Consider the following 16,093-nt stretch of genomic DNA (forward strand, 5'->3'; position numbering starts at 1 on the left):
TCCAACACCCACACTGTAGATAACTGATACCACTTCACCTTCCTGGGCTCAAGGGCTCAAAACCAGTTCATCAGACAGGCCTTTGTTGACCAGCTGATTTTAAATTATCTCCTCTTTTACACCATCTCATCTTTTTCATCATAAAATATACCCCAATTTGTAATTATTTCATTGATTTTTGCTCACCTGTACGCACAACAACCAATCACATATAGCAATAGGTACTTATAAGGATCCAATAGTGCGTGTGAATATATTTAAAGAAAATGCATAGAGGAAAAAAGAAATAGCCAAATGCATTTAAGCATAATATCAAAACCATCATATTCTTTTCTGCTTTAAGTAAATATGGATGTTGACATGCATTTACTTATCTATATCTGCCAAATTTCATTAACAATTTCATTTCATGATTATGAAAAATAATTTATAATCAGACATACAAATGTTGTAAATGCTATAAAAAATGTTATCCCAGGACCATGCTTATGATAATGACTACAGCTTCGAAAATGTACAATATCAAGACTATCATTTAAAGTATTTTCAGTGTAAGACCAGGGAGCAGAATCTGAACATAACAAAGCATCAGGACCTCACGTTTGTGGTAGAGCTGGCTTTAGGGCACAGTCACAGAAACACCCTGAGTGTTGTGGTTAGTACCTGTAGTATCTTGCTTGGTCATAAAGGATTCTACACCCGTAATAGTTGGAGGCCGAGGTAATCGTCGTGCAATACAAATCAAACATGATTGGAAATCTGCTCAAAAAAGAATGGGAAATGGGAGAAAAGAGTGTAGAAAACAGTTTGCCATTAAAGGTTTTTACAAAAAGCATACATACTGCAAGACTTAACATAACACTAATATGAGATAATAGTGTAAAAAAATAAAACTGCTGGCAACCAAAAATAGGCAGCTCCAGGTAGAGAGCATCTTGGTATATTCCTTCCTATTAGATGCTCTGACATAAATCAGAGGAGACGAATACTGATAACAACTAGACGTGGTCGTTTGGGTTAGATTTAAGCAAATACAATGTTTTTAAAAATACAGTTTCATAGTCCATCTCCTATACTCATCGATACTTATTTTTATAATCACTGTGTCAATAATTATCGTATTAAAAAAACCTCTTCTGAAGAAGCATTATTTTGTTCTTGACAGAGGACTTTGTTTTTAGGCTATGCAAAAAAATCCCATTTGAAAATTTTGTTCTGAGGAGGCTACACATATCACCCAACTAAAAATGTTTTTTTTGTTTTTTTTGTTTTTTGTTTTTTTGACAGGCAGAGTGGACAGTGAGAGAGAGAGACAGAGAGAAAGGTCTTCCTTTTGCCGTTGGTTCACCCTCCAATGGCCGCCGCGGCCAGCGCGCTGCGGCCGGCGCGCTGCGGCCGGCGCACCGCACCGATCAGATGGCAGGAGCCAGGAGCCAGGTGCTTTTCCTGGTCTCCCATGGGGTGCAGGGCCCAAGCACCTGGGCCATCCTCCACTGCACTCCCGGGCCACAGCAGAGGGCTGGCCTGGAAGAGGGGCAACTGGGACAGAATCCGGCGCCCCGACCGGGACTAGAACCCGGTGTGCCGGCGCCGCTAGGCGGAGGATTAGCCTAGTGAGCCGCGGCGCCGGCCTAAAAATGTATTTTAATCAGGGGTTAGTGCTGTGGCATAGCGGGCTAAGCTTTTGCCTGTGGTGCCAGCATTCCATATGGGCGTCAGTTCAAGTCCCGGCTGCCCTTTTTCCAATCCAGCTCTCTGCTATGGCCTGGGAAAGCATAAGATGATGGCCGAGGTGCTTCGTCCCTGCTTGGGAGACCTGGGAGAAGCTCCTGGCTTCTGGCTTCAGATTCGCCCAGCTCCAGCCATTGTGGCCATTTGAGGAGTGAAACAGTGGATGGAAGATCTTTCTTTCTGTCTCTCCTGCTCTCTGTAACTCTACCTCTCAAATAAATAAAAAAAACTTTTTTAAAAATGTACTTTACCCATGTAGTCTGGGCATGCATATTTTACAGAGTCTCCAGCTGACTGAGATCTCCATTTCCTTGTGAGTCCTGCTACAGCCTTTTTTTTTTGCAACTGATTAATTGCTTGTCTATTGCCTTCTTGGTTTTTACTCCAGTTTCTCCCAATTTGTAGTCTTCCTAAATTTGGCTCATTTTCAGTTTACAGGGAAAACCCTTGCACTGCCACACTTTTAACCAATTCCATATTGATACCTTGTTAATATTAGAGCTTGAGTTATCTTTTCATCTGTTCACAAGCTTTCTCCTTATAAATTACCTCCTGCAGCATGAAACACACCAACAACATTCTCTACTGTTCCTTCACTCTGAAGCTGAAACTAAAAATCATAGCTGTTCAGCAGCCTGCTGCATCTGGCACATTTCCAGCTGGCAGCAGTTGGTTACATCGCTTATTTCTAGACAGCAAGTTGGTCTGAATGATTTGGCATTTTACTGGGATTGCCAGTATAAAACGGAGAACTTGAGGGTATCTTAAAGGAATGATTCTAGATGTTAGTAACTGTTTTTTCTTTTTAAGTGTTAAGAAATCAGTAGCAAGTTGAATGGCTACAGTGATACAAAACATAGTAACCAAAAATACTACCTGAAGAAGCAGTTTAAAATCAATTACCTCTCTGTTCTATAAAGTCATAGAAAAAGCAAACACTTTAAAATAGCTCTCTGCTTTACCTTCTCCATCCTCTTGAATTGACTTTGGCTGTGACACAGTGAAACACTGCATGACTTCATACCGCTGGCAAGCTTCTTGGTTCTCAGTGCCTGGCTCATCTGGAGGGTGAATTAGCATTCTGCAGTTGAAAGTATGGCTATTTCGTCGTGCTGCCTCTTGAGGCCAAGGAACTCCATTTACTGGGAAAGAAAAATTGATTATGTGCCTGTGAATAAGGTGGAAAAGCACAAGCTTGGAAGATACAAAGACATACTTTAAGTCACCTGCTTAATTAGATAACTGGATTAAAAGACAGCCTGACCTTTCAAATTGTCCCAAAGCAACAGGATACTTAGTTACCTTCCTTAGCAAATCTAAATGTCTACCAACTAGAAAACTGTAGTAGTTCCAAGAAAAGGTATAAGGTCCCCCCCCCCAAATACCCCCACCCATTAATATTCTCTATAAACAGAGACAAAAATTAAACACTCTATTAAAACACACTATTTTCCTGGGGCCAGCGCTGTGGCGTAGCAGGTAAAGCAACTGCCTGCAGTGCCGGCATCCCACATAGGTGCCGGTTCGAGTCCCAATGTACCAGTTTTTTTTTTTTTTTTTTAAGATTTATTTATTTATTTGAAAGTCAGAGTTACACAGAGAGAGGAGAGGGAGAGGGAGAGGGAGAGGGGGAGAGAGAGAGAAAGAGAAAGACAGAGACAGAGACAGAGACAGAGAGGTCTTCCATCCAATGGTTCACTCCCCAATTGGCCACAATGGCTAGAGCTGCGCCGATCCCAAGCCAGGAGCCAGGAGCTTCCTCCGGGTCTCCCACATGGGTGCTGGGGCCCAAGGACTTGGGCCATCTTACACTGCTTTCCCAGGCCATTGCAGAGAGCTGGATCAGAAGTGGAGCAGCCAGGACTAGAACTGGCGCCCACATGGGATGCTGGTGCCTCAGGCCAGGGCATTAACCCGCTGTGCCACAGTACCACAGTGCCAGAGCACTGGCCCCTGCTTCACTTCCCATCCAGCTCTCTGCTATGGCCTGGGAAAGCAGTAAAAGATGGCCCAAGTCCTTGGGCACCCACATGGGAAACAGGAAAAAGCTGCTGGCTCCTGGCTTCGAATAAGCCAGCTCCAGCCTTTGCGGCCAACTGGGCAGTAAACCTGCGGATGGAAGACCTCTCTCTTTCTCTGCCTCTTCTTCTCTCTCTGTGTAACTGACTTTAAAAATAAATAAATAAATAAATCTCTAAAAACAAAAAAGCCGAAAAATCCCACATTATTTTCTTCACAATTCTATTGCAGCTAATGAGCTTTTCTGTTTGTCTCCAGTTACACTTTGGCAATGAAAAATGACTCAAAACCATAGGTCCTCTGTAAAGCACAGGTGCAGGCCTGACAATCAGATTCCTACACACAGGCTTTGTATGCACGTGCATCTTCTGAAGGAGAATATTCCGTTTCTCAAAAAAGTCTGCAACTCAAGAAAACATCTACAACAGTTAGAAAGCAATCCTGTTTTCTTATACTTGCCTTTCCTCACACTTCATTTAACTAGGATTTTTTTTTATGCCTCACTGCCTTGAATACAGTGAATAATCAATAAGCTAATATATAGGAAAGTATGCTTAAAAAGAGAAATGCTACTTGACGCAATATAAGAAAACTGAACTCAGTTATAGAGAAAATTGTTTCAGAAAAGAATCCACAGTGGTAAGACTTCCCAATCAATGTGTTATATTTGTACCATGGTGTTCATGAGGTAGTTGGAGGATTTTGGGTGGCTGTTGTTGCTTTAAACAAATATTTTTGCATTTTTCCTCATTTTATTTGAAAGGCAGAGAGACAGAGATGGAGAGAGTCAGAGACACAGAGAGATGGAGGGACAGACGGGGAGAGAAGCTCACCCGCTGTTCACTCCCCAAATGTCTGCCGACAGCGGGGTGGGACCCGCCTGAAGCAAGGAGCTGGTCCTCCAGCAGGGTCTCCCAAGTGGGTCGCAGGAACCCCAGTACTTGAGCCATCATCTGCTGCTTCCAGGGTGTGCAACAGCAGGAAGCTGCATGGGATGTGAGAAAACCTCCAGTGGAATCAGGCACTCCGATATGGAATGCTCACTCTTCACCAGGGGCGTGGGGGAATGTACTAGGACTGGAACCAGGCACTCCAATATGGGATGTGGGCGTCCCAAGTGGTGACATAACAGCTGCGCCAAACACACACCCCCTCCTAAAGAGCTTTGAATAACATTTTATGTGCATGTCTGGTTCAGTTCTGTAGAATTTCTGGCCAAGCCCTTCGTCCTCACTTTTGGAGACATACATGTAGAGGCTGAGAAGTGGAAGGAAAGGGGGGGAGCACAAGGGAATCTACATTTCCTTTTCCTATATTGGATACACTGATCGAGCTGCCCACTCCCTAGAAAGGTTCTCCAACTAAAATACATGGACCCTATGATTCAAAAATGGTTTCAAGTTTGTGTTTATAGCTTGGTTTCAATGACATCTACCCTGGTCTATTCAGTTAAAATACAGTTGCAACTATCTAAAGGTATTTGCAAAGAAAGCTTCTAGCTAAATGTTGCTAGAGAAAATTAAACTAAATATCTAATGGTACTCAGTCCAGCTAGAAGGGTAGGTATAAGGAGCCAGGAGAAGGAGACACATAATGAGGGCTAGAAAGGCACTGCCTTCAAGTTTAATCTCATGACCTGGTACAGGGGTCATTTTATCTGAATTATAAGAACTTTTTTTTTTTTTTTTTTGACAGGCAGAGTGGACAGTGAGAGAGAGACAGAGAGAAAGGTCTTCCTTTGCCGTTGGTTCACCCTCCAATGGCCGACGCGGCTGGCGCACTGCTGATCCGATGGCAGGAGCCAGGTGCTTCTCCTGGTCTCCCATGGGGTGCAGGGCCCAAGCACTTGGGCCATCCTCCACTGCACTCCCGGGCCACAGCAGAGAGCTGGCCTGGAAGAGGGACAACTGGGACAGAATCCGGCGCCCCGACCGGGACTAGAACCCGGTGTGCCGGCGCCGCAGGTGGAGAATTAGCCTAGTGAGCCACGGCGCCAGCCGTAAGAACATTTTTTTAATAAGTGAAAATAAAATTGAGACTTGACAACCACAAGTAAATCAACTAAAGTAATTTGATGACAATTTACATGTCAATAATTATTTCCATAAAATAACAAAATAATAATTAACAGCAAGATCAGTTCTAAACAAATAGACTCCTCTAACATATGTGCTATTAAATATTTCAGGTGGTGTTTCTATATTTCTTATGTCTTATAAGACTATTTAGATTTTGTTACCCAAATACTTTATCATGACAGAGCTTCTAACTTTTTTGAACCTAAATCTTCTATGTCTTCTATCTAAAACAGTAACTATTGAGATAAACTATCATGAAAAGAGACAACAGTATCACAAATACAAGGCTCTGCATTTTCTGTGATATGGAAAAAAAAGGGACAGATCTAGAGTACAGGGATAAAGCTTCTGTGAAAAATTCACGATTCTATGTGGGGCAGGGGACCAGCTTAGGTTATCTAGCTGGAGTTATCGAACCTTTAAACAATTGTTTTGCTTAAGTCACTACTATTCCTTTCTAAAAAGATAAGTGCCACTTGCTAATGTTAAAAAAAAAAATGGGGGGCCGGCACTATGGTGCAAGTGGGTTAACACCCTGGCCTGAAACGCAGGCATGCCATATAGGTGCCAGTTCAAGTCCCAGCTGCTCCACTTCCTATCCAGCTCTCTGCTATGGCCTGGGCAGCAGTAGAAGATGGTTCAAATCCTTGGGCCCCTGCTCCCATGTGGGAGACCTGGAGGAAACTCCTGGCTCCTGGCTTGGGATCGGCACAGCTCCAGCCATTGCGGCCAATTGGGTAGTGAACCAGTGAATGGAAGACCTTTCTTTCTGTCTCTTTCTCTCTGCCTGTACTTTGCTTCTCAAATAAATAAATAAACCTTTTAAAAAACTGCCTTAATAACCTGTATGAATATAACTAAGGAGCATATTATGAAAGGACAAGATTGTCCTATTTTGACATCAATTTCTAAGCTAAAAACATAAAGCAAAACATCTAATAGTAATGAATAAAACATTATTATAGATCTTTCCTTCATCAAATGAAAAGCTCCAAGACATTTAGATAAAATCAATAACAGTAATAATAACAGCTGAAACTCTAAGGGGATTCAGCCAGGAAATGTGCTAAGCACCAATTACCTCTCAAGTGTCCTTGGTCAAGTGTCTTGTTTGAAGCTACACATCCCAAAGTGGTAAATCCGGAACATAATATCCATGCCTATTTTATACCTAAAAGCCTATGCAAGAAACCACTGTGGTGCCTCTATCACTTAAGATATAAATGACATGAATTTATGAAAAGGATTTCTTTTTTAAATTTCATTTTTTGAGCTGGAAGTTCCAAGTTATTAGAATTTCACAAATAAGCTGAAGTTCATTAATATCATCCTTACTGCTAGCCTTCCACAACATACTCTGTCTAAAACAATATGTCCCAGAACAAGTATAACCATACACATTTACTATTCTGGACAAAATCACCATTATCAGCTTCCCAGTATTCAGATTTTATTTTTGTTTAAAAAAAAATGCCACAGTCAAAAAGGTATGGATTTTAAATACTGTTATCTTCTAAAGTAGTAAATGCAAAAGCAATGTTTATGCAGTTTGATTCTTAATGTTTTTCTTCAAAATTCTTCCTCATTAATAACAAGTCAGCAGTAAGAAGGGAGGAATGCGTTCAGCCACTGGGCTGCTGGGGGACCCACTCCAGATGCGAGTGCCTGGTTGAGTCCCAGCTGCTCCATGCTTCTGATCCAGCTTCCTGCTGATGAGCCTGCCAGGCAGTGAATGACAGCCCACGTGCTAGGGCCACTGCTGCCCACATGTGAAACCTGGATAGAGTTCCAAATTCCTGGCTTTGGCATGACCTAGACTTGGCCATAGCAGGTATTTGGGGAATGAATCAGCAGAAAGAAGATTTCTCTGTCACTCTGCCCTTCAAATACATATATATATATATTTTTTTTTGACAGGCAGAGTGGACAGTGAGAGAGAGACAGAGAGAAAGGTCTTCCTTTGCCGTTGGTTCACCCTCCAATGGCCGCTGCGGCCAGCACGCTGCGGCCGGCGCACCGCACTGATCTGAAGGCAGGAGCCAGATGCTTCTCCTGGTCTCCCATGGGGGTGCAGGGCCCAAGGACTAGGGCCATCCTCCACTGCACTCCTGGGCCACAGCAGAGAGCTGGACAGGAAGAGGAGCGACTGGGACAGAATCCAGTGCCCCAACTGGGACTAGAACCCAGTGTGCCGGCGCCACAGGTGGAGGATTAGCCTATTGAGCCATGGCGCCGGCCTAAAATACATAAATATTTTTTTAAAAAGCTTGCAATTAATTAAAAAAAAGACAATCTTTTGAATCATGTATATAAGTGACATGTTTATACATATATAATGATCTTAATATCTTCTTTAAATTGTTCCTTGAGTTTCTGAATCTTGATTTTTTTAGAAGCCGACAATATAATACATATATCTCTTTAAATTCTTAAAAAAAGATTTATTTGTTTATTTGAAAGTCAGATTTACAGAGAGAGAGGGAGAGACAGAGGGAGATCTTTCATCTGCTGATTTACTCCCCACATGGCTGCAATGGCCAGAGTTGGACCAGGCCAAAGCCAGGAGCCAGGAGCTGCATCTGGGTCTCCCACACGGGTGGCAGGGGCCCAAATACTTGGACCATCTTCTGCTGCTTTTCCCAAGTCCATAGCAGGAAACTGGATCAGAAGTGGAGCAGCTGGTACATGAACCAGTACCCTTACAGGTTGTCAACCTCACAGGCGTCAGCTTTACCAATGGCACAATGTCGGTCCCTCTCTGTGATTTTCTAATAATTTGTTGTTATAATAGAGGGTTAAATACAGTTACCATAATGTATTTTCTCCCAAATTCTTCTTGGAAATACTTGAAAGAAGGTACTGAGGGCTGGCGTTGTGGCGTAGCTGGTAAAGCTGCCACCTGCCATGCCGGCATCCCAAATGAGAGTGGGCTGGAGTCCTGGCTGCTCCACTTCTGATCCAGCTCCCTGCTATTGCCCCTGGGAAAAGCAGAGGAAGATTTCCAACTGCAGTGGGCCCCTGGCACCCACATGGGAGACCCAGATGAAGCTCCTGGCTCCAGGCTTCTGCTTGGCCCAGGCCTGGCCACTGCAGCCATCTGGAAAGTGAACCAACAGATGGAAGATCTTTTATTTCTTTCGCTTTCTCTGTCTTTCCCTGTCTCTCTGTAACTCTTTCAAATAAGTAAATTAATCTTAAAAAAAAAAAAAAAAGAGGTATTGGCTTTTCCAAATTGGTAGAGTTGAGCTCTGTCCTCCTGACGGGATGATCTCGTTGGTTCCCAATGGACGACTGACGGACACTGTCAGGCCAGGTGATCTCGGTTGTCACTGAGCATGTCTACTCTACTGCAGCTTACAGGAAAGGCAGTGGTGCTATTTGTAATGTCTCTGTTCTTTTATTCTTTGGAAGAATGAGAGTAAGATGCAGTCCTCCCTTATGTGGAAGGAGGCAACAATGAACTGTCAGACCGGCTGATCGTCACTGTCCTGAAGTGGCCAGGAGCAGCAGCATGTTAACGATCAGATGACATTCTCTCCATGTGTACCTACTGGCAGCGCCTGGAACACCCACAGTCCTAGAAGTGCAGAACCCTGAGCCACGCTAGGACTGGGTAATGCTGTGGTGCTTCCACAATCACCCCTTTTACAGGAGGAAGAAGGCGGCTCAGCTTTGTTTTCTGTGACCTTAGGTCTTCTCACAACTGGGCAAGATGGTAAACTTAACAAACATCCTGGTATTCAACATGAGACTAAAATTAAATCAGCTTTTTAAAATGCAAAATATAATTATAATAGCTTAGTTGAATTTACATTAGTAGTTCTTAAAATCTGTGCAATGGTAGAATAAAAGAAATTTAGGTTCAGGGCCAAGGGGAAAAAATCCAAGTATTACATGCAATATCAGGGGAACCTTACACTCACTTCTCTGAATCTCTGTCTCAGCTCCTTACTAGAAGGTGACTAGAACCCTCCTAACCCCACTAAGTAGATACTTTATTATCACAAAGTATCTGCATGAAAAACCCATTTGTGATAAGTTTATCTGTGCAAACTGGTCTTATTTCAAAGCTCAATGAAGAAAAAAATAATGGGAAAAAATAGGGACCAAAAAAAAATCTGAACAGGAATACAAAAATTTTCCTATTTGCCAATAAAATGCATATTATTAAAAAACACAGCCCCTCAGATAGATATGTAGGAGTAAATGGAACTTGGGCACCAAAAATGTCAGTAGGAACTTGAAACATCAAGAAGTAAATAAAATGCTGCTGTTTTGTCACCATGCTTTTATGAGAACTAGAGAGAGGTTTCATAACTCCTAAGGACCCAACTCTGTTCCAAGGCACACGGCTTAGTGAACAGAACAGAGGCCGGAAATCCGACCCTATCCACCCACTTCTTGGCAGTGAACAAGCCATCATCCCATCATACTTGGAACTCTTGAGGAAACTTTTTTTTTAACATCCAAAAACGTTACTTTTAGTAGCACGTAATATGACAATATATTCCTTCTTCCTTCCTCCCTTCTTTTTCCTTCGGGCAGCACAGTGGGAAGGACACACATTTGTCTTTTCCTTAGAATAATCAAAATTGGAAACAAAAGGAATTTCAAGCAGAAGATTCTTATGGCATGACAACTAACTGCTGCCTCCCACTACTGTCTTGAGATAATGGTACAATACAGAAGATGACAGGAATGCTGCCACTAGCTGACAATGATGTTACCCCTTTATATTTGTATCTGAGGCCAAAATTACATTAGAAATATTGTATTATAGGTTATTGTCTATTACAACATAGCCTATATTTGAATACATGTATTATAAGAGTATTAATCATATATTATTATGTATAAGGAGAAACTACAGAGTTAGCATTCTTTTACAAAGCAGAGTTCTTACCTAGTGATTTTGGTAGCAGATTCTTCACAAATTCTGCATGATCACCCACATGCAGGATGCTGTAGACACTGGTATTCATCAGTTCCTCCTGATTGTACCCCAAGTAGCTGGTAACATTTTCTGACACAAATACAATTCTCCCTTCACAATTCACAACAAAGAAGAATCCATCCAAAGCCTGAAAAGCCAAAATAGATTAATAGGTTGGGAAATAAATATATACACATCTGTATTTTTAAAAAAATCAGAGAATGTATGCCAAGTTAGAAAAAATGGGAGTTTTAACATTGTGTGTCATCTATGAAGGGGTTACAATTTCTGAACAGGCTCTACGCTCATGTTCCCAGTCAGCCTGAACGAATGTCACCCTGTGAATGGACTGCTCCATTCATTCAGTTGTAGTTATCTCTAAACTCTGTAGGTTAAGACTTGGTATCTGCCCTCATGGAACTTGTATTTCACTGTGAGATAGAGACGTAAACATAATAAAATATCAATGAAAACGACAGCTTCAGAGCTGGCAATCAAATATTCTATGATCACACAGAAGAATGCCTAATTTGGGATCTGAGTCGGGGCACAGGAAGGTTCTTTACAGATCCCTACCAGACTGTAAAAGGCATACAGGAGGAGGCAAAGGTAAAGAGGATTGAGGGACGAACATTCTGGGCAGAGGGGAGAGCATGACACCAAAAGGAAAACAATTAGCACTTTGCAGCTGCTGGAGTGTACAGCAAAGGCAGGCTTGTGGCGAGAGACGAGTCAGTAGAGGTGGACCCGTGCTAGATCACCAAGATAGAGCAGGGGCCTACAAGGGAATGAATGTACCTGCACTCCCGGGGGTGCGTAACAGCCACAGGAGTACTTACACGGTAATCTAACACACAAGGAAGAAATTTAGCTTACGAAACACGGGGACTCTGCTGCCTCATTCAGTATAGACAGTCACACATGGCAAACCAGAACCCGGGGGAGATCCAGACGCAGAGGTTGACAATGGCAGGGTGTTGATTTGTAATCTTCTTGTTGATTACAATATAGTATAGCTTACATGCTACAGAATGTACATAAGCAATAAAGACAAGACATCTAAAGGGAAAAATACTTAGGGATTTTACTATACGATGGCAATGATAGCAAAAATCCTTTGCATTACAAAGGTTCCCTTAGTCATCTGTGGCAGAATACTTAACAGGGCTCTTTAACAGACCGATGCAGCACTCATTTTGTTAGATGTCTTTTTAGCCAAGATGATTATTACTGTTTTAATTGACAACATATTTTTGACGTACAAGATGATGTTTTGAAATGCGCATACATTGTAGGTTGGGTAAATAAACTAACACGTATTACCTCATATACTGATTTTTGTGGTGCTGCGAAGATACTTAAACTCTACTGTTTAGCAATTTTCCAGTGTATAATAATGGTTATTTACCACAGTCGCGATGATAGGTCTCTTGCAATTATACCTGCAGGATTACTGAGGTTCTTTGTCCTTTGACTGACATCTCCTCAATCTTTACCCACCCCTGCTGCCTTTGACTTCTGGTAACCACCATTCTCCTTTTTGGTTCTGTGAGTCCGATTTATTTAGATTTCCTATGTGAGTGCCATTTTTCTTTTTGTGTCTGGCTTATTTCACTTACATTATGTAGTCTAGGTTCATCCCTGTTGTAATAAATGACAAGATTTCACCGCATTTTTTTAAAAAAAGATGTTTTATTTGAAAGGCAGAGTTACAGAGAGGGAGAGACAGAGAAAGAAATGAGAGAAAGAGACAGAGAGAGACAGAGAGAGAGAGAGAGAATGAATGAATGAATATGATTCATCCATCTGCTGTCTCACTCTCCAAATGGCCATAATGGCCAGAACTGGGCCAAGCCAAAGCCAGGAGCCTGAAATTCCATCCAAGTCTACCAAGTGGGTAGCAGAGGCCTAAGCACGTGGGCCATCTTCCACTGCTTTCCCAAACACAATAGCAGGGACCTGAACTCATGCTCAAAAGGGATTCTGGCATCACAGGTGGCAGTTTAACCTGCTGTACTACAATTCCAACCTGAAGATTTCCCCTTGCAAGGCTGAATAATATTCCACTACACACACACACACACACACACACACACACACAACCTTTTCTTTATTCACTCATCTATTGATGACCACTTAGGTTGAAATGCAAATCAAAACCACAATGAGATATCACCTCGACCTGTTAGGATAACTATTACCAAAAAGACAAAAGTTTGGTAAGGACATTGAGAAAAGGAAACCTCTGTGCACTGTTAGTGGGAATAAAAATTAGTAACCCATTATAGAAAAAAATATGGAAGCTTCTCAAAAAATTAAAATTAGAACTATTAACTATGACCCAGCAATTTCACCTCTGGTATAAATCCAAAGGAAAGGAAATAGGTGGAAAAACCTGAACACTCTCTTTATTGCAGTATTATTCATAATAGCTAGGTAATGCAAAAAATTAAACTTAGAACTGTATTTTTTTAAAAAAGGTCTACTTTATTTATTTTGAAAGACAGAGTTACAGAGAGAGGGAGAGACAGAGAGAGGTCTTTCATCTGCTTGTTCACTCCCCAAATGGCCGCAATGGCAAGGACTAGGCCAGGGCTAAGCCACGAGCCAGGAGCCTCCTCTGGGTCTCCCACATGGGTACAGGGGCCAAAACACTTGGGCTGTCCTCCACTGCTCCTCCAGGCACAACAGCAGGGAGCTGGATTAGAAGTGGAGTGGCTGGACTTGAACCTAAGCCCATATGAGATGTGGGCACTGCAGGCAGTGGCTTAACCCACTATGCCACAGTGCTGACCCAGAACTGTATTTTTTTAAATATTTATTTATATATTTGAAAGTCATAGTTAGACAGAGAAAGAAGGAGAGGAAGAGAGACAGGGAGAGGGGTCTTCCATCTGCTGGTTCACTCCCCAATTGACCACAACGGCCATAGCTGCACCAATCCAAAGCCAAGAGCTAGGAGCTTCTTCCAGGTTTCCCACAAAGGTGCAGGTACCGAAGGACTTGGGCCATCTTCTACTGTTTTCCCAGGCCATAGTAGAGAGCTAGATCAGGCCAGCATCGCAGCTCACTATGCTAATCCTCTGCCTGCGGTGCCGGCAACCCAGGTTCTAGTCCCTGTTGGGGCGCCAGATTCTGTCCTGGTTGCTCCTCTTCCAGTCCAGCTCTCTGCTGTGGCCCAGTGGACAGTGAGAGAGAGAGACAGAGAGAAAGGTCTTCCTTTGCTGTTGGTTCACCCTCCAATGGCCACCGTGCTGTGGCAGGTGCACTGTGCTGATCCGATTGCAGGAGCCAGGTACTTCTCCTGGTCTCCCATGTGGTGCAGGGCCCAAGGACTTGGGCCATCCTCCACTGCACTCCCTGGCCACAGCAGAGAGCTGGCCTGGAAGAGGGGCAACCGGGACAGAATCCGGCGCCCCAACCAGGACTAGAACCCGGTGTGCCGGCGCTGCAAGGGGGAGGATTAGCCTAGTGAGCCGCAGCTCCGGCAAAGGAAGACCTTTTTCTCTGTCTCTCTCTCACTGTCTAACTCTGCCTTTCAAAAAAAAAAAAGAGAGAGAGAGAGAGAGAGAGAGATGAACTGTGTTATTTTCCATTTTTTTTAAAGATTTATTTATTTATTTGAGAGGTAGAGTTACAAACAGAGAGAGGGAGAGGCAAAGAGAGAAGCTGGTTCACTCCCCAAATGACCACAATAGCCAGAACTGGGCGGATCTGAAGCCAGGGGCCAGGAGCTTCTTCCAGGTCTCCCATGTGGGTGCAGGGGCCCAAGCACTTAGGCCATCTTCTACTGCCTTCCCAGGTGCTTTAGCAGAGAGCTGGGTTGGAGGTGGAGCAGCTAGGATTTGAACTGGCACCCATATAGGATGCCAGTGCCACAGGTGGAGGCTTAACCTACTATGCCAGTGCTAGCTCCTGTTTTTGAAATTTATAATTTGTTGTGTGTTCTTTCATATTTGAAAATTCACTTAGTGATATTTTAATTCATGTGTAACCTGTTAAAATTATTCTTTGATTCACAGTTGTTTTCAGTATAATAATTTTACTAGCTGAAAATTAAAAATCAATTCTTTGTCTTTTTAGGGTTAGTTTCAAATGGATGTTTTCCTATCAATTTCTTTTCATTTGAAATGTCTTGGATTTTTCTCATACAATAATAATGAATGCTTATATAAATTAAAGTAGTAGTAGTTGTCGTCTCTGTTTCCAGCTGTGCTGCTTTCATTTAGTGGAGAATCCATTGCTTTCCTTATTGATCTGCATGATTTCTGCAGAATGCACAGCAAGACTAGAATTCAAATGATTACTGTTTTCCTACAGGGACCTCTAAAACCTCAAGGAATTCTATACCTCATAATGCTTCAGTATATCAAATAACTCTACACTCAAAAAACAAACAAACAAACAAACAAAAAAACCCAGATTCAATAAAGACGTGCTGAACTGAAAGGAAAGACAAAGTTCTGGGGCTAGTTAAAAAACTTAGAGTACTGGGGCTGGCGCTCTGGCACAGCAGGCTAAAGCTCTGGCCTGAAGCCCCGGCATCCCACGTGGGCACCGGTTCTAGTCCTGGCTGCTCTCTTCCTATCCATCTCTCTGCTATGGCCTGGGATAGCAGTGGAAGATGGCCTAAGTCCTTGGGCACCTGCACCCACATGAGACCTGGAAGAAGCTCCTGGCTCCTGGCTTTGGTTCGGCACAGCTCTGGCCATTGCAGCCATCTGGGGAGTGAACCAGCAGATGGAAGACCTCTCTCTCTGTCTCTACCTCTCTCTGTAACTCTGTCTTTCAAATAAATAAAATAAAACTTTTTAAAAAATAAATAAAATGAAAAAAACCTTAGGGTACTAAAGAGGCAGATAGAACTCTTACACAAAAGCTTGAAGGTATGGAAAGACCAGTCTGCTAACAGCCCACAGAGCCGCAGAGATAAACAGTGAGCGATAGCTAGATCAAGTCCAGGGGTGGCCTTGCAGTAAAGAGGCAGCAGGATGGCGGCAGGTGGTGAGCAAGGGTCAGAAATGAGGGTAGAAGTTGCAAATGAATGTAAAGTGCTTTCAACTTACATTTGAAAAATTTTTTAGAAAGAATTTTGTAGCAAACACCTGTATAGCCACTACCTAAATGCTACCATTAACTTTTTTTTTTTTTTTAAAGATTTATTTATTTATTTGAAAGTCAGAGTTACACAGAAAGAGAAGGAGAGGCAGAAAGAGAGAAAGGTCTTCCATCCACTGTTTCACTCCCCAAATGGCTGCAACAGCTGGAGCTGTGCTGATCCGAAGCCAGGAGCCAGGAGCTTCCTCCAGGTCTCCCATGTGGATGCAGGGCC

At 42.8% G+C, this 16,093-nt stretch overlaps 1 protein-coding gene across 10 annotated transcripts in view; it reads right to left on the reverse strand.

The window, feature by feature from the left end:
• The window catches only part of NCOA1 (nuclear receptor coactivator 1), a 262,467-nt gene that overhangs the window by 69,156 nt on the left and 177,218 nt on the right, over positions 1–16,093 (reverse strand). For all 10 annotated transcript variants that reach the window (XR_011386747.1, XM_051843198.2, XM_051843199.2 and 7 more), the window contains 3 exons: positions 10,732–10,909; positions 2,694–2,873; positions 664–759 (listed from right to left, as the gene is read on the reverse strand). Coding sequence is in view for 9 of the 10 variants with exons in the window: in XM_051843198.2 (XP_051699158.1) it covers positions 664–759; positions 2,694–2,873; positions 10,732–10,909 (454 nt within the window). In the remaining variant the exon portion in view is untranslated. The remainder of the gene's footprint in view (positions 1–663; positions 760–2,693; positions 2,874–10,731; positions 10,910–16,093) is intronic.

The sequence above is a fragment of the Oryctolagus cuniculus genome, chromosome 2 (assembly GCF_964237555.1).
Source record: "Oryctolagus cuniculus chromosome 2, mOryCun1.1, whole genome shotgun sequence".
In the NCBI taxonomy this organism is placed as follows: Eukaryota; Metazoa; Chordata; class Mammalia; order Lagomorpha; family Leporidae; genus Oryctolagus; species Oryctolagus cuniculus.